Source organism: Triticum dicoccoides, chromosome 1A (genome assembly GCF_002162155.2).
Source record: "Triticum dicoccoides isolate Atlit2015 ecotype Zavitan chromosome 1A, WEW_v2.0, whole genome shotgun sequence".
Lineage (NCBI taxonomy): Eukaryota > Viridiplantae > Streptophyta > Magnoliopsida > Poales > Poaceae > Triticum > Triticum dicoccoides.
In genome coordinates this window covers 74,563,656-74,582,010 of record NC_041380.1, presented here as the reverse complement: position 1 = coordinate 74,582,010, position 18,355 = coordinate 74,563,656, and the positions used below count along the sequence as shown (strand labels likewise).

Here is an 18,355-nt window from a genome sequence, read left to right as displayed (position 1 = left end):
TGGAGCCCCGGTTCTAAGCTGTAAAGCATGCCGCACTGAACGAGGGAGTAGTCATCAGCACGTGTCTGCCAAGCGTTCATAACGTCTTGGTTCTGTGGGACAGGTGCGTCACCTAGCGGTGCTTCTAGGACATAATCTTTCTTGGCAGCTATGAGGATGATCCTCAGGTTCCGGACCCAGTCTGTATAATTGCTGCCATCGTCTTTCAGCTTGGTTTTCTCTAGGAACGCGTTGAAGTTGAGGACAACGTTGGCCATTTGATCTACAAGACATATTGTAAAGATTTTAGACTAAGTTCATGATGATTAAGTTCATCTAATCAAATTATATAATGAACTCCCACTCAGATAGACATCCCTCCAGTCATCTAAGTATAACATGATCCGAGTTAACTAGGCCGTGTCCGATCATCACGTGAGACGGACTAGTCAACATCGGTGAACATCTTCATGTTGATCGTATCTTCTATACAACTCATGCTCGACCTTTCGGTCTTTTGTGTTCCGAGGCCATGTCTGTACATGCTAGGCTCGTCAAGTCAACCTAAGTGTTTGCATGTGTAAATCTGTCTTACACCCGTTGTATGTGAACGTTGGAATCTATCACACCCGATCATCACGTGGTGCTTCGAAACAACGAACTGTCGCAACGGTGCACAGTTAGGGGGAACACTTTCTTGAAATTATTATGAGGGATCATATTATTTACTACCGTCGTTCTAAGTAAACAAGATGCAAAAACATGATAAACATCACATGCAATCAAATAATAATAGTGACATGATATGGCCAATATCACATAGCTCCTTTGATCTCCATCTTGGGGCTCCATGATCATCTTGTCACCGGCATGACACCATGATCTCCATCATCGTGTCTCCATGAAGTTTCTCACCAACTATTACTTCTACTACTATGGCTAACATGTTTAGCAATAAAGTAAAGTAATTTACATGGCGTTTCTCAATGACACGCAGGTCATACAAAAATAAAGACAACTCCTATGGCTCCTGCCGGTTGTCATACTCATCGACATGCAAGTCGTGATTCCTATTACAAGAACATGATCTCATACATCACATATATATCATTCATCATTCATCACAACTTTGGCCATATCACATCACAAAGCACTTGCTGCAAAAACAAGTTAGACGTCCTCTAATTGTTGTTGCAAGTTTTACGTGGCTGCAATAGGGTTCTAGCAAGAACGTTTTCTTACCTACGTAAAAGCCACAACGTGATTTATCAACTTCTATTTACCCTCCATAAGGACCCTTTTCATCGAATCCGCTCCAACTAAAGTGGGAGAGACAGACACCCGCTAGCCACCTTATGCAACTAGTGCATGTCAGTCGGTGGAACCAGTCTCATGTAAGTGTACGTGTAAGGTCGGTCCGGGCCGCTTCATCCCACAATACCGCTGAAGCAAAATAAGACTAGTAGCGGCAAGAAAGTTGACAACATCTACGCCCACAACAAATTGTGTTCTACTCGTGCAAAGAGAACTATGCATAAACCTGGCTCATGATGCCACTGTTGGGGAACGATGCAGAAAACAAAAAATTTCCTACGGTTTCACCAAGATCCATCTATGAGTTCATCTAGCAATGAGTGATCGGATGCATCTACATACCTTTGTAGATCGCGAGCGGAAGCGTTCAAAGAACGGGGATGAGGGAGTCGTACTCGACGTGATCCAAATCACCGGAGATCCTAGCGCCGAACGGACGACACCTCCGCGTTCAACACACGTACGGTCAGCGCGACGTCTCCTCCTTCTTGATCCAGCAAGGGGAAAGGAGAGGTTGATGAAGATTCAGCAGCACGACAGCGTGGTGGTGGATGCAGCAGTCACCGCAGCAGGGCTTCGCCGAGCTTCTACGAGAGGGAGAGGTGTAGCAGGGGAGAGGGAGGCGCCAAGGCTTAAGGGTCCGGCTGCCCCTCCCTCCCCCACTTTATATAGGCCCCCTTGGGGGGGGGGGGCGCCGGCCCTTGGAGATCAGATCTCCCAAGGGGGCGGCGGCCAGGGGTGTTGGAGTACCCCCCAAGGCAAGTGGGGCGCCCCCCACCCTAGGGTTTCCAACCCTAGGCGCAGGGGGTGGGCCAAGGGGGCACACCAGCCCACTATGGGCTGGTTCCCCTCCCCACTTCAGCCCATGGGGCCCTCCGTGATGGGTGGCCCCACCCGTTGGACCCCCGGGACCCATCCGGTGGTCCCGGTACAATACCGGTGACCCCGAAACTCCCCCGATGGCCGAAACTGCACTTCCTATATATAATTCTTCACCTCCGGACCATTCCGGAACTCCTCGTGACGTCCGGGATCTCATTCGGGACTCCGAACAACTTTCGGGTTACTGCATATTCATATCTCTACAACCCTAGCGTCACCGAACCTTAAGTGTGTAGACCCTACGGGTTCGGGAGACATGTAGACATGACCGAGACGGTTCTCCGGTCAATAACCAACAGCGGGATCTGGATACCCATGTTGGCTCCCACATGCTCCTCGATGATCTCATCGGATGAACCACGATGTCGAGGATTCAGGCAATCCCGTATACAATTCCCTTTGTCAATCGGTACGTTACTTGCCCGAGATTCGATCGTCGGTATCCCAATACCTCGTTCAATCTCGTTACCGGCAAGTCACTTTACTCGTACCGTAATGCATGATCCCATGACCAGACACTTGGTCACTTTTAGCTCATTATGATGATGCATTACCGAGTGGGCCCAGAGATACTTCTCCGTCATACGGAGTGACAAATCCCAGTCTTGATCCGTGTCAACCCAACAGACACTTTCGGAGATACCCGTAGTATACCTTTATAGTCACCCAGTTACGTTGTAACGTTTGGTACACCCAAAGCACTCCTACGGTGTCCGGGAGTTACACGATCTCATGGTCTAAGGAAAAGATACTTGACATTGGAAAAACTCTAGCAAACGAACTATACGATCTTGTGCTATGTTTAGGATTGGGTCTTGTCCATCACATCATTCTCCTAATGATGTGATCTCGTTATCAATGACATCCAATGTCCATAGCCAGGAAACCATGACTATCTGTTGATTAACGAGCTAGTCAACTAGAGGCTTACTAGGGACATGTTGGTGTCTATGTATTCACACATGTATTACGATTTCCGGATAACACAATTATAGCATGAATAAAAGACAATTATCATGAACAAGGAAATATAATAATAATCCTTTTATTATTTCCTCTAGGGCATATTTCCAAAACAGTTTCCTTTGGGTATCCTATGAAGACACATTTCTCCGATTTGGATTCGAGCTTATTAGGTTGAAGCTTTTTCACATAAGCATCGCAACCCCAAACTTTAAGAAATGACAACTTTGGTTTTTTGCCAAACCACAGTTCATAAGGCGTCGTCTCAAGGGATTTTGATGATGCCCTATTTAACGTGAATGCGCCCGTCTCTAAAGCATAACCCCAAAATGATAACGTTAAATCAGTAAGAGACATCATAGATCGCACTATATCTAGTAAAGTACGATTACGATGTTCGGACACACCATTAAGTTGTGCTGTTCCGGGTGGCGTGAGTTGCGAAACTATTCCGCATTGTTTCAAGTGAATACCAAACTCGTAACTTAAATATTCTCCTCCACGATCAGATCGTAGAAACTTTATTTTCTTGCTACGATGATTTTCAACTTCACTTTGAAATTCTTTGAACTTTTCAAATGTTTCAGACTTATGTTTCATTAAGTAGATATACCCACATCTGCTTAAATCATCTGTGAAGGTGAGAAAATAATGATACCCGCCGCGAGCCTCAACATTCATCGAACCACATACATCTGTATGTATGATTTCCAACAAATCTGTTGCTCGCTCTATAGTTCCGAAAAACGGCGTTTTAGTCATCTTGCCCATGAGGCACGGTTCGCAAGTACCAAGTGATTCATAATGAAGTGGTTCCAAAAGTCCATCAGTATGGAGTTTCTTCATGCGCTTTACACCAATATGACCTAAACAGCAGTGCCACAAATAAGTTACACAATCATTATCAACTCTGCATCTTTTGGCTTCAATATTATGAATATGTTATCACTACTATCGAGATTCAACAAAAATAGACCACTCTTCAAGGGTGCATGACCATAAAAGATATTACTCATATAAATAGAACAACCATTATTCTCTGATTTAAATGAATAACCGTCTCGCATCAAACAAGATCCAGATATAATGTTCATGCTCAACGCTGGCACCAAATAACAATTATTCAGGTCTAAAACTAATCCCGAAGGTAGATGTAGAGGTAGCGTGCCGACCGCGATCACATCGACTTTGGAACCATTTCCCCATCGCATCGTCACCTCGTCCTTACCAATCTTCGCTTAATCCGTAGTCCCTGTTTCGAGTTGCAAATATTAGCAACAGAACTAGTATCAAATACCCAGGTGCTACTGTGAGCATTAGTAAGGTACACATCAATAACATGTATATCACATATACCTTTGTTCACCTTGCCATCCTTCTTATCCGTCAAATACTTGGGGCAGTTCCGCTTCCAGTGACCAGTCTGTTTGCAGTAGAAGCTTCTTCCCTTTACCCTTTTTCTTGAAACTAGTGGTCTTGTTGACCATCAACACTTGATGCTCCTTTTTGATTTATACCTCCGCAGCCTTTAGCATCGCGAAGAGCTTGGGAATTGTCTTATTCATCCCTTGCATATTATAGTTCATCACGAAGCTTTTATAGCTTGGTGGAAGTGATTGAAGAACTCTGTCAATGACACTATCAATAGGAAGATTAACTCCCAGTTGAGTCAAGTGATTATGATACCATGACATTTTGAGTATATGTTCACTGACAGAACTATTCTCCTCCATCTTGCAGCTATAGAACTTATTGGAGACTTCATATCTCTCAATCCGGGCATTTGCTTGAAATATTAACTTTAACTCCTGGAACATCTCATATGCCCCATGACGTTCAAAACGTCGTTGAAGTCCCGTTTCTAAGCCGTAAAGCATGGCACACTGAACTATCGAGTAGTCATCAGCTTTACTCTGCCAGACGTTCTTAACGTCATCAGCAGCATCTGCAGCAGGCCTGGCACCCAGCGGTGCTTCCAGGACGTAATTCTTCTGTGCAGCAATGAGGATAACCCTCAAGTTACGGACCCAGTCTGTGTAATTGCTACCATCATCTTTCAACTTTGCTTTCTCAAGGAACACATTAAAATTTAACGAAACAACAACACGGGCCATCTATCTACAATCAACATAGACAAGCAAAATACTATCAGGTACTAAGTTCATGATAAATTTAAGTTCAATTAATCATATTACTCTAATCCTCTAATCCTCTAAGTGATCACGCGATCCAAATCTACCAAACCATGTCCGATCATCACGTGAGATGGAGTAGTTTCAATGGTGAACATCACTATGTTGATCATATCTACTATATGATTCACGCTCGACCTTTCGGTCTCAGTGTTCCGAGGCCATATCTGCATATGCTAGGCTCGTCAAGTTTAACCTGAGTATTCCGCGTGTGCAACTGTTTTGCACCCGTTGTATTTGAACGTAGAGTCTATCACACCCGATCATCACGTGGTGTCTCAGCACGAAGAACTTTCGCAACGGTGCATACTTAGGGAGAACACTTATACCTTGATAATTTAGTGAGAGATCATCTTATAATGCTACCGTCAATCAAAGCAAGATAAAGATGCATAAAAGATAAACATCACATGCAATCAATATAAGTGATATGATATGGCCATCATCATCTTGTGCTTGTGATCTTCATCTCCGAAGCACCGTCATGATCACCATTGTCACCGGCACGACACTTTGATCTCCATCGTAGCATCGTTGTCGTCTCGCCAACTTATGCTTCTACGACTATCACTACCGCTTAGTGATAAAGTAAAGCATTACAAGGCGATTGCATTGTATACAATAAAGCGATAACCATCTGGCTCCTGCCAGTTGCCGATAACTCGGTTACAAAACATGATCATCTCATACAATAAAATATAGCATCATGCCTTGACCATATCACATCACAACATGCCCTGCAAAAACAAGTTAGACGTCCTCTGCTTTGTTGTTGCAAGTTTTACGTGGCTGCTATGGGCTGAGCAAGAACCGTTCTTATCTACGCATCAAAACCACACCGATAGTTTGTCAAGTTAGTGTTGTTTTAACCTTCTCAAGGACCGGGCGTAGACACACTTGGTTCAACTAAAGTTGGAGAAACTGACACCCACTAGCCACCTATGTGCAAAGCACGTCGGTAGAACCAGTCTCACGTAAGCGTACGCGTAATGTCGGTCCGGACCGCTTCATCCAACAATACCGCTGAACCAAAGTATAACATGCTGGTAAGCAGTATGACTTATATCGTCCACAACTCACTTGTGTTCTACTCGTGCATATAACATCTACGCATAAAACCAGGCACGAACTATGTAGACATGACCGAGACATGTCTCCGGTCAATAACCAATAGCGGAACCTGGATGCTCATATTGGCTCCTACATATTTTAAGAAGATCTTTATCGGTCAAACCGCATAACAACATACATTGTTCCCTTTGTCATCGGTATGTTACTTGCCCGAGATTTGATCGTCGGTATCTTAATACCTAGTTCATTCTCGTTACTGGCAAGTCTCTTTACTTGTTCTGTAATACATCATCCCGCAACTAACTCATTAGTTGCAATGCTTGCAAGGCTTATAGTGATGTGCATTACCGAGTGGGCCCAGAGATACCTCTCCGACAATCGGAGTGAATCCTAATCTCGAAATACGCCAACCCAACAAGTACCTTCGGAGACACCTGTAGAGCACCTTTATAATCACCCAGTTACGTTGTGACGTTTGGTAGCACACAAAGTGTTCCTCCGGTAAACGGGAGTTGCATAATCTCATAGTCATAGGAACATGTATAAGTCATGAAGAAAACAATAGCAGAATACTAAACGATCGTGTGCTAAGCTAACGGAATGGGTCAAGTCAATCACATCGTTCTCCTAATGACGTGATCCCGTTAATCAAATGACAACTCATGTCAATGGCTAGGAAACATAACCATCTTTGATCAACGAGCTAGTCAAGTAGATGCATACTAGTGATACTATGTTTGTTTATGTATTCACACAAGTATTGTGTCTCCGGTTAATACAATTCTAGCATGAGTAATAAACATTTATCATGATATAACTTTATTATTGTTTCTAGGGCATATTTCCTTCAATGCCAAGTCCAGGAGGAGCCCAAGCCACTTCCCTTGGCCCCGATGTCAGATCTCAGCCAGGGTTTGGGCAACGACGCAAGGAAATTAAGAGGTTAAAAGGGGAATAAGGGGGGAGAGAGAGAGGAGAGAAGGTTGTTGCCCATGGTTATTAACTTACTAGAAGATAGAATTTAGTAATAAAAAATTCCTATATGCTGGAGTTATTAGTCGGTTTTGTTTTATGGACCACCTTAATGAGTTCTTAGAGGCGGTTGCTTTTCAGAAGGACCCTAGTTAGGTTTCCAAACAGAATAACCGCCTATACCAGGTCACTATAGGGGGCTTGAAGCTTGTTTGCTAAAAAGAACCGCCGTGGCCCGCCTCTAGCACTCGTTTTTACTAGTGCAATGTCCACGATTTGTTTAGAACGGGTGATAGAAAGCTTCTCTTATTGCCTATTTGTCCTGACGGACCGACCAAATTTGCAATTCAACAGGCTCCCCCATTTCGTCCCGGACGATTTGGACTATCCAAAACCCCCCCAGCCAAACCCCAAACCGAGGCGAGTAGGCGAATCCGGATCGTCTGCCACGTCAAATCCGGCAACCCGACCCCACCAGTATTTTCTTTTCCCGTCAGACCCCTCCCCTTCATGTCCGATTTTCTGCTAGAGTCCTCTCCTTCTCGCAGTAGCCCTCTCCTTTTAAACCCCACCACGCTGCCCCCACCTCGCCTGGCCACCCCGGTTTGCCTTCGCCATGGCACCCCCTCCCTTTCCCACCTTGTTTCACGCCAGGACGTCAAGGAGGAGTTACACACCACTCCCATGTATTTTTCGTTCTAACCACCATCATCATGGAGGAAAATGTAATCGCCTCCAAGGAGGAGGAGGCACTCGCCGCCCATCGTGCTGCCGGAGCCAAAGAGGAGGAGGAGGTGTGCTCCGCCCCTCACTCCTACCGAGCCAAGAAGGGGGCACACATTGCCTGTCATGTCGCCATCGCAAAAGAGTTGTGCGCCACCCATCACGCCGCCATAGCGGAAGACGAGGAGCGCTCCTTTTGTCGAGCTCTCCGTTGGGCCGCCCAGGAGGAGTTTCGCACAGAACGTCACCGCAACAGAGCCACCCTCGCTGCTTATGCCACCAAGGAATCTGAATCTTATATCTCAAAGGTCTCTTCCAAGAAGGTGTCTGTAGTGATAATCACATAAAAATCTAGAAGGTCTATTTGGATGCGATGTTGAACATCTGCATATTTCTCTGCGATCAATGGTTGAATTTTGTGAGGAAAACAGGGGATGCCATTGGTTAACACAACATTTTGAGGGTGTCCACGGACAAACGAGGTTGCCCGTTTGGGGTTTTAGGTTGGAGATGCTCTTACCTCTCCCGGCTCAAACTACGACTACACTAAACAGGGAAGGAACGACAATTGTAAGGAAATGAGTATTGCTGGAAAATAGTACGTACTAGAGATTACCAAGAACAAACAGGGTTTAGCAGTTACAACAATACAAATGATGAGCAGAGGTAACCAAATGAATTTTAGTGACCACCATCAGAAGATGAACTATCTCGTTTGCCATTGTTTTGCTTCCATCTTTATCAATGTGAAGCACTCATTTTTCAACCCACGGTGGCACGAATCCGTAGCCCCTTAATCAGTGGACGGTCGTTTTAGAGCGTTGCACGTCAGCCGCGTCTAAATAAATCTTTCACGAGACATCTTAGCACAATATTACAGTCCTTCAGGAAGATGCAACACAATATTACAGTCATTCAGGAACATGCATTAAAACGAAACAGTTTTGGGCAGAAGCTTTGAGGAAATGGTGAATTGGTGAACATCTTAGCACTGCCTGACATCTAACCACAAACAAGCCTTAATTACATGAAGCATTGCAGCCCGCAATTGTTAATAACATGCATCAAGAAAGAGCTAAGCTCTTCGAAAGTGTGGTTAGGCTACTGTATTATCTCGTCTTCGGTGATGAACGACCACAGATAAACTGGCAGATGTCCCTGTTCCCGCTGCTGTGACCAGTCGTTCTTCATTCCTTTAGAGATCCTCCAGCTCTTCACCAGCTGAAATGCTCCAAAAGGTTCCTTCTGAATTCCTGAAATAGTAGGGTTGGTGACATAGTTACCAATTTGTCATTACAAGACCAAAAGCATAAGGTTCCCACCATCTCATTGTATGATCCTACAACCTAACAACATTGCTACGAACATGAGCTTGTTCAAAGTCCAGGGCCCAAATTCCAACCCCAAGACATACTGATTGTTAGTAGTTGTTGTTAAATGGGGCTGATCAGTTGACCCCTCAATCAAATTTGACAGACACATTAGCAAAATAAGGTCGTTCCCCTTTTCTTGCTAGAAGGAAAATGATATGACATGGTCGGGACTCCTTGGGTGGTAGCCGTATTATTCATGGACCTTCCCAACAATTCAAAAACTGACATAGAACAAACCGCGATATGTGTATGCAGTATGCTCATATTTATCACATATAATCTGCTATGTCTGAACAAAGCATCACATATTTATTTTTTTGCATTAATTTATTAAAATATCGGAAGGGGAGCCTTGGCGCAGTGGTAAAGCTGCTGCCTTGTGACCATGAGGTCATGGGTTCAAGTCCTGGAAACAGCCTCCTACAGAAATGTAGGGAAAGGCTGCGTACTATAGACCCAAAGTGGTCGGACCCTTCCTTGGACCCTGCGCAAGCGGGAGCTACATGCACCAGGTTGCCCTTTTTATTAAAATATCGCTTAACATATTTATACTGACCAGAAGGTGGATTTGACATGGTGAGGGTGTTAAGATGCCTCCGTCCCAAAATAAGTGTCTCAACTTTGTACTAAGGTTGAGACGCTTATTTTGGGACGGAGGGAGTAGCTGATTTACCATTGTGATAAACGGAAGAACAATGGATATGCCTGTGGCCATCATAGCATTGCCTCGCAGTGCAATATGACCAGTTGACCAGATGTACTGAACTGCAAATGATTACAGGAGATAATTGTTCAGATCATATTTGCTTTTTTTAACAGGAATGCTCAGTACATATTTCTTACTGCTTAACGTCACCTTATAGGCAAGTATAATTGGTGATTCTCTAGCCCACCATATGATTTCCTAAAGTAAAAGACCGTTGAAGTTGGCTCTGTCTGGTTTCTGAAGGACGCAAAATGTAAAATTCTAACTTGTATATGGCTGCAAGGAAAATCAAAGCTGCTCTTCCAAACATAACCAGGCCCTATATAACTATGCTTGAAGACATTGGCCTTTTAGGACAGCATAACAGGGAAGAAAAGGTCATCTTTAGAAAAACAGAGACAAACATCCAAGGTAGGTACTGTTTGGCCCCATACTCAAACGGCATCCCAGTCTGCTAAGCAACAATGTCCTTAAAACCACAAATATTTTTTCTGGACAAGAAAAGGCGCTTGCTGTTAGCTGCTCCCTCCATTTCAAAAGAACTGAAGTTGTAGGATTGTCCTAAGTGAAACTTTTTGAAGTTTGGTAAAGTCTATAGAAAAATCTGCTAAGATCCACAATGTTAAACACTCCCTCCGTCCCAAAATAAGTGTCCCAACCTTAGTACAACTTTGGGACAAAGGGAGTATATTATATGATAATACATATCATAATGAATCTAACGAAGCAGATTTGGTGTTGTAGATGTTGATATGTTTTTATATAGACTTGGTCAAAGTTAATGAAGTTTGACTTAGGACAAACCTATAACTTCAATTATTTTGGAACAGAGGGAGTATATTCCATTTTTCAATCTCCAATGCATTTGTAGCTGCAGGAAAAAGAAAAGCAAAACATGAGGCAATGATATAAACAAATTGTTATGTGGGGTGACAAAATGACATGAGAGAGCTCTGCAAAGATCTTGAAAAGAAAGCTTCCTAATAATGTAAGCATTGTAATATCCTAAATTCTGGAATGTGCGTTCGATACGATGCATCAATATGCACATACCTCTGAACCATCAGAGAGCATCCATTCTCTCAAGTCACTAGCTTTGCTTCATTCAGGTGCACTAAGAATCAATTGAGCCAACAAGACATTCATTAAGAGAGTTCAGTTCCTTCTTCTCCCTCACTTTCCTCGTCCAGTTCACCACAATAGTTGCAGCTTTCTCTGCTTTTCCTTGGTGGCAATGCAGCCCTCATCATGGTGGCATACTCCTCCCTGATAGCAACAAGTGGATGTGCATGCTTCTCAAGCAGCTGGCTCGTGCCACCGTAAGCTTCTCTGAGTACAACTGTCTGTGTGCCATGTATCCTTGAAAGGTAAAAAATGCCGGGGTGACGCTCAAATACCTTGGTAAACTTCTGTGGCATGCCAAGAAGCATCCTCATGTTGCTCACGTTGTGGCGCTCTGTCCTCTTTGCCAATGTGAGGTGCAGCAGCTCATGGAACACTCCGACATTCCGCTTCTCTGACACATCAGTGCGACGGTCAAGGCCGGAGGCGTCGGCGTACGGGTTAGTGTATGGAAGCGTCTGCCACTCCTTCAGCCAGTCCATAGACTTGCTCCTCAGGCCAAACCCCCTCGTGAAGCTCACCGGAAATGGGAGGCAGGTGGTGTCGCCGCCCGCCGCAGCCTTCTCGAGTTCCGAGACAGCCAGACGGTCGTCCCAGGAGAGGAGGTGGAGCCAGATGCGCTCGTCACCCTCGGGCTGCCTAAGGGCGAAGTGGTCAGGGTGGCGACCGAGGATTGATGCGCGGTAGTCGCGGGGCAGGCCCAAGTCCCAGCGGAGAAGGTCGACAGTGTGGAGCGGGAGCGACCGCGGCAGGGTGAGCATGAGGAGGCGGCGGAGGCGAGCGAGCAGGTCGGGCCCCGAGGCGTCCAGGCAGTCCAGTTCCCGGCACCGGAGGCCGAGCGCTGCGTCCGTGAGGGACACGCCGCCTCCACCGCGGCGGGAGAGCGCGAACAGGGTGTGGTATCTGCGGAGGAAGGCGAGCGCAGCGGCCGCGGAGCCAAACATCCTGTGGACGGACTTGTCGGCGAGGAGCTCGGGGCACGAGATGCGGTGGCCGGGCCGCGAGGACGCGAGGTCGAGCAGGTGGTGGGCAGCGCGGAGGTGGCGCTGCCGCGACAACGCCCCGTCGAGCGCCGGATCCTTGACCAACTTCAGCTTCACGTTAACCAGCGTCGCGCGCTGCTCCGCCGCAAACAATGGCGCCTCCCACCATCTTCTCCTCCTCCCCATCACCGCCACCAGCAAGTGCCCCGCCATGGAACGAGACTCGCCGCTGCCCAGGTGCTCGTTTTCGCGGACCGCCACGCTCGCCCGCCGTCACCGGACCAGGAGGCCGAGAAGAAAGGAGACAAGGAGGAGTAGGAGGAAACCTAGCAGCGTAAAGGGGGCGGCGGCGGCGGCCGGCGCGGTCGCGAGGCAGGAGCGCGGCTCTGTTTCCCCCTCTGTCTCTCGGGGGAGCACGGCTGCCCGCTCCTCTCTTGTTTTTCTTTTTTAAGAAAAGACATGCAAAGGCATTTTTTCTAATAGTATATTTTTTTGAACATAATTTTGTCTAATATAATTACTCCTCTGAAAAATGTAAGACTGCTTAGATCATTAAAGTAGTGAACTAAACAACAGGGCCATCTTCAGAAATTTGAGGCCCCATGCGAATTCTAAGATGGGGCCTTAAAATTCAAAAATGACGTGTGTCGTAGCTTTCTAAATATCGATGGATGACCACTCGTAAATAGTGGTAGGAGAAAATTGTTTTTTTAGTGTGGCAAAATAGATATCATCATTTTTTTTAAATATGTTCATAGAAAAGGTAACATATATAAAATGTAATCAACATAACTAACAATAATTTGCTCATACGAACATAACAAAACTAGCATAGGATGTCAATAGATACCACTCAGAGTATTATTCACTACCATCTTTTTTCTACTTTAGAAAAGTCGCCACTATCAATTTATAAAAAATATGGAACTATATCCTGTTAAAAAAGATGAATTATTCGTATGCTCATTCCCTTGTTGATCTTCTATAGAACATGTAGTCATGTACACAAAGCAAACACATATGCGAAAGCACGGTATATCATACCTTTGCAACATGTTGGTAGTTTAAGGGAAAGGGAGTGGGAATTTATGAGATGGAGTTGTTTGAGGGATTATACTTGGGAAGTGACATGTTAGTCCCCGTCCCACATTTGGTACGGCATGAGATTATTTATGAGAATAATTTTTATGGACAATAAAAAAGAAGGGTAGGTTACGTGAGATGTGCTCCTATTTGATGTTGCATCTGCAGATTAGGGAGTAGTTAGCGGTGGCCGGTTTGTTTGGAAGAAATATTTCTGCCACCGCACATATTTAGCTAGGATGTTCGTGGGTTTTCTCCTTTTGTTGTGGGAGGTGGGCCACCAAATATGTAACGACATGTTTTTAGACGTCTAATTCCCATTCCTCGGTTGAATTATCAGCCCCCTCCTCCCCGGTAGAGATCGATGGGAGTTAGCCCTCCTAATTCCCGTTCCCCTTCCCTTGCTAATTCCCAAACCCCTAAACCAATCAACGGATTTTTAATCTCACTAATCTTAAACTCCCATTCCCTACCTCCAACTCACGATCACATCCTAAAATTTAGGAGATTACATGTGAGCGTGTATACAAATGTACAAACATATATGTTACATATCAACATATGATGAACTTTAGTTCTTCCAATCCGAAATCTCGCCGTCTCTATCCGCCTATGCAAAACCTCCACTTGCATTTGTTGTCTTGTCGCCGGTCGTACACGTGTGTCGGTGTATGCCGCTCTTGGCTGCTAAGGTCTTTGCGGCTTGCGCTTCGTCCGAAAAAGTTTAAAATAAACCTTGAATTTGTAAACAAAAAATAAATCGACCTCTGAATTTTGAATCTCGGAAATTGGCACTCTCAACTTGTCAATCCCGGTGTTGGACCTTAGACCTGTTTGGCACACTGAAAATACTACGATTCAGACCGGGATAGCATGCTACTCTCACTGAGGACTGGGGCTCGTGTGTCATATCCATTCTCGTTCCTTGTTTTTGCAGCCGGCGAACTGGCGCTCGTGGAGGCGCTAGGTAGTGGAGCCCCCGCCGCGGCCGGATAAGTGTGCTCGTATAGTGGCAAAAATAACAAATTTGACCTCTGGACGAAAAGAATTCACAAAATAAACTGTCTTTGAAAAAAATTTCACTCCACTGACATTTTCGTGTAGCGCCCGACGGCCAGGCGTCACACTGCACTGTGCAGCGCCTAACTGACAGGCGCTACACGTCTGGTCAGTGTCGTATCCCGAAACATCTGAAAATTGCTAAGTCAGTGTGCAACGCCTAAGAGCAACTCTAGCAGACCCCACAAAACGCCGGCCTGCAAAACGCGTTTGCAGTTCGCGTAAAACAGCTTTTGCGGGCCGGCGCAGGCTGGCACAGATGCAGACCCCGCAAACGGATCCGTAAAAAAGTATATTCGTGGAATATGTTTTTTTACGGGTCGACTATGCGGGTTCTGCTCGGACACCACCGTGACGACCCGTAAACATATAAACTGCAAATCTCGCATTTGACATAGAATTTCACAAACAAGTTTAAATTCAAATGACACAAACAGTTTTACGCGTAAATAGATGCCAAGTTCATTACGGCTAACGCAAAAGAGGGCCCTGCAAAAGGTTTGCGCCCATGTCCGACATCATCTTGATCGATCTTCACTCCACGCCATCGAGTCCACCTTGGAGTTCATCGGCGCCACCGAATCCACCTTCGGCGCTTGTTTCAACTCCCGCACCGAAATCATCCATATTGCCATCATATGGAGCGGAGAAAACATCACCGGCTGACGCCACCATTCTTCTCTTCAAGATTTCCCTCCTTGCCATATCATGCCATGTTTTGGTGAGGTCGTCCATGTCATTGCGGTTCATTGACATGATCTTGTTCTCTTCGGCGAGCAACATGGACATAGATTTGTTTTCGGCGGCTCGTGCTCTTCTCTCCTCGATGGCAGCTTTGCGCAGCCTCTCTTCCTTGAGCAACTGCCACTTTTCTTGCTTCTCCTTCGCCTTCTTCTCGGCCAACTCTTTCTTGATCTCCAACGATTTCAACAACATCGACTCGTTGGATTGCAACATGGCATCAATCTTCTCCGTCAAGCTTGATGCTTCTTGCTCTCTCTTCATCTTCTCCTTGGTCTTCTTGTCACCATCGGGCTTGTGCAAATTTCTTGGGCCATCATCATCCTCATCTTCATCCATGTTTGTAAGTGAGCCTCTCTTTGGTGGGGATTCTTTGTCGATCAACTTCCACTTCTCGCACTTTTAGAGCAACTCCCAACAATGCTCTAGTTTGAAAAATTTGCCTTCTGAAGCTTCCATGCCCTTGTATCTATGTTGAGCAATCTTTCCTACACAATGTGAACAAAGTGATCCAATCACTTCTCATGATACAATATGATGATGCACAATTTGAACAAAGGCAAAACAAACTCACATAGTCGGACTCCACGGTGCCACTTGGAGGTGCATTGCGTACTTGCTCCAAGCAAGCTGCACATAGGCTTGATGTTCTCCCAACACCCTTGAAGCGACCGAAATGTGCGTGGAATCCTATTGGGATACTTTGCCATAATGCGGAAGTATTGATCTTCGATCCTTTGCCAATATCTCTTGGAAGTTTGAGATGTACCCGTGCATGCATCAAGAGACACCGCACTCCATGCTTGAATCAAAGCTTGATCTTCCAAGACCGTGTAGTTCTTCGATCTTATGCTTTTCCCAGTTTTTGCTTGCGATTGCTCAAACGCTTCCACTTCGATCTCCTCCAATTCGTCAGCACAACCATGATCATCCACGCCGACCTCCGTTTCATTGTACTCGAATGGTTCAAAAGGGGCTTGATCAATGTCAACCGCGTTCGTGTCCAACAAGTTCACGAATTCGGTTGTTCCATTGTTCGAACCACCGTTGTAGCGAACGATAACAAGTCACGGGCTATCGAGAATAATGGTGAAAAATGAAAGGGAATCGCCAAGACCGAAGGCTCATACCTTCCGGCCATTTCGTCGAACACCTCGTTCGCGGGGGGAGCGACACCGTTAAAAGGCATCGCCGGAGCACCTCCTTGCGGCGGGATGGAGCGAGAGGTTGAAGAAGGTGGCTTCTTTGAAGCCGGAACCTTCCTCCGCTTTACGCCCGCGACCTTGCCGACCTTCTCCGCTGCCGGCTGGGATCGCGCTGCCGCGTTGGCGCCCGGAGCACGAACCATCGCGGCGGGGGCGACCGGATTCCCGCCTCGCACGACAACGTTGCCCTGCCGCTTGCGGGCAGGCGCGGCTTGGGCATGGGCGATGGCGGCGGGGCCAACTTGGCCGACGACGAGATCCGCCCGAGCGAAAGGGGCGTGCTCGACCTCGACTGTGACGGGGGATAATGGGGGGTCGTCCATGGCGGCGACGAATGGCCGGGAAAGAGCAACCGGAGCTTGCGGAGTGGGGGCAATGGTGGCGGAGGGTGCGGGGAGCGGGAAGGGCCGCGCGGAAATGCCCCTCCCGTCAAATCTCGCGCGGGATAAGAGGTTGAGCTCGGGTCGGCCTCCCAGCCCGTGAAGATAGAGCTTGGGGGAGAAGATTTGCCGCGCCCCGCAAAAAAATTTGCGGGCCGGGGTGGGATGCGGAGTCTGCTTGTGCAGATTTTCTGGCCCCGACCTGCAATTTGGCGGTTATTTTGCGGGCCGGAACGTTTTGCGGGGTCTGCTAGAGTTGCTCTAAGAGCTAGACGCTACACTATACAATGTAGCGCCTATAGTCTAGGCGTTGCACAAGTCTAAATTTATCGTGAGATCATCCACCCAAGGAGAGTGCATGGTTTGCTACATGAGATGAGATGCATGGCGTAAAGTGTTGGAAAGCACTAGAGGCCACATGCATGGAGCGTGCTTGCATGCGAAAGCCAACACGCGCGGGTCAGACACATGTATGCGAGTGCCCTTGCGTCCGAAAAAGCACCAGTGGCCCATTAGTGCAACGCCTAGACACTAGGCGCTACACTGCTTTACACTATATAGTGTAGCACCTAGCTTTCAGGCGTTGCACACTAACTTAGTATTTTTGAGGTAGTCTGAGGTGCAACGCTGATCATATGTGTAGCGTCTATCTGTCAGGCGTTGCACATCATAGTGTGACGCCTGGCTGTCGAGCGCTACACAAAAAGGTCAGCGGAGTGAAATTTTTTCAAAAACAATTTATTTTGTAAATTGTTCTCGTTTAGAGGTCAAATTTGTCGTTTTTGCCTCGTATAGTTCCTAGCATGTGTCGTGCCGCCGACCATGCACTGTAAGAGGCAGAATAGTGGTGGAAGCAATTGCACTCAATTCACTCGCACTAGCCTGATTCACAGGTTCGATTACAGGGTATGGATACAAGACGAAGAACAGGAGAGGAATAGAGTTAGGGTTGCCGCCGCCGATGCCTTGATCCATCGGATGCGTCACTCCACTGGTGGCGTCGCCTTAAGTAGTGGTGGGTCGCTGGGCCTTACTGCACCCAGGCCGGTCCGGTCACTCGCAGGTTGGGCTTCTTGGTCCTGGCAGGCCTGGTAGGCGAGCCTGGCGAGCCTCGGGCCGATGGGCCCTCCTGGTCAGCCTGCCTGTGAGAGACAGGGGTGCTGACATCCCCTCCCCCTTGCGAGGAGGCTTTCCCCCGAGCCTCAGCTGCCGGAAAACGATCCTGCAACGCTACTTTGTCTTCCCAGCTATCAGGTGTGCTCGCTTGATTCGACCACCGAATGAGAACTTGCTCGACCATCGAACCATTCTTCCTGCGCCAGCACGTCCCCAGTACTGCTACAGGGACTGCAGGGATGTTAGATTGAACAGGGAGCTCATGAGATGAAATCGTACCCGGAGTGAGGCAGTGGCGCAGCTGGGAAACATGGAAAACTGGGTGCACTTGGGACTGCGCTGACAGATCCAGTTTGTATGCCACTGCATTGATCTTGGCAACGATTTTGAATGGCCCATAATACTTGAATGACAGCTTGTGGTTGGCGCGCCGTGCAACTGAGGTTTGAACATAAGGCTAAAGCTTCAAGTAGACTGAATCACCGACCTCA

The 18,355-nt window shown here is 46.7% G+C and overlaps 1 protein-coding gene across 3 annotated transcripts; it reads right to left on the bottom strand.

Annotated features, from left to right (window-relative positions):
• Positions 1-8,969: 8,969 nt before the first annotated feature.
• LOC119364002 (protein WHAT'S THIS FACTOR 9, mitochondrial-like) lies at positions 8,970-12,681 on the bottom strand. Of its 3 annotated transcripts, XM_037629397.1 has the most exons (4): positions 11,229-12,681; positions 10,980-11,046; positions 10,143-10,234; positions 8,970-9,349 (listed from the first exon to the last, which is right to left on the bottom strand). In XM_037629397.1, exon 1 carries the CDS (start codon positions 12,491-12,493, stop codon positions 11,321-11,323), a length of 1,173 nt encoding a protein of 390 aa, XP_037485294.1. In that variant the 5' UTR covers positions 12,494-12,681; the 3' UTR covers positions 8,970-9,349; positions 10,143-10,234; positions 10,980-11,046; positions 11,229-11,320. The 3 variants fall into 3 exon arrangements, with proteins under 3 accessions (XP_037485294.1, XP_037485289.1, XP_037485297.1); XM_037629392.1 differs by lacking the exon at positions 10,143-10,234; XM_037629400.1 differs by lacking the exons at positions 10,143-10,234; positions 10,980-11,046.
• Positions 12,682-18,355: the final 5,674 nt, after the last annotated feature.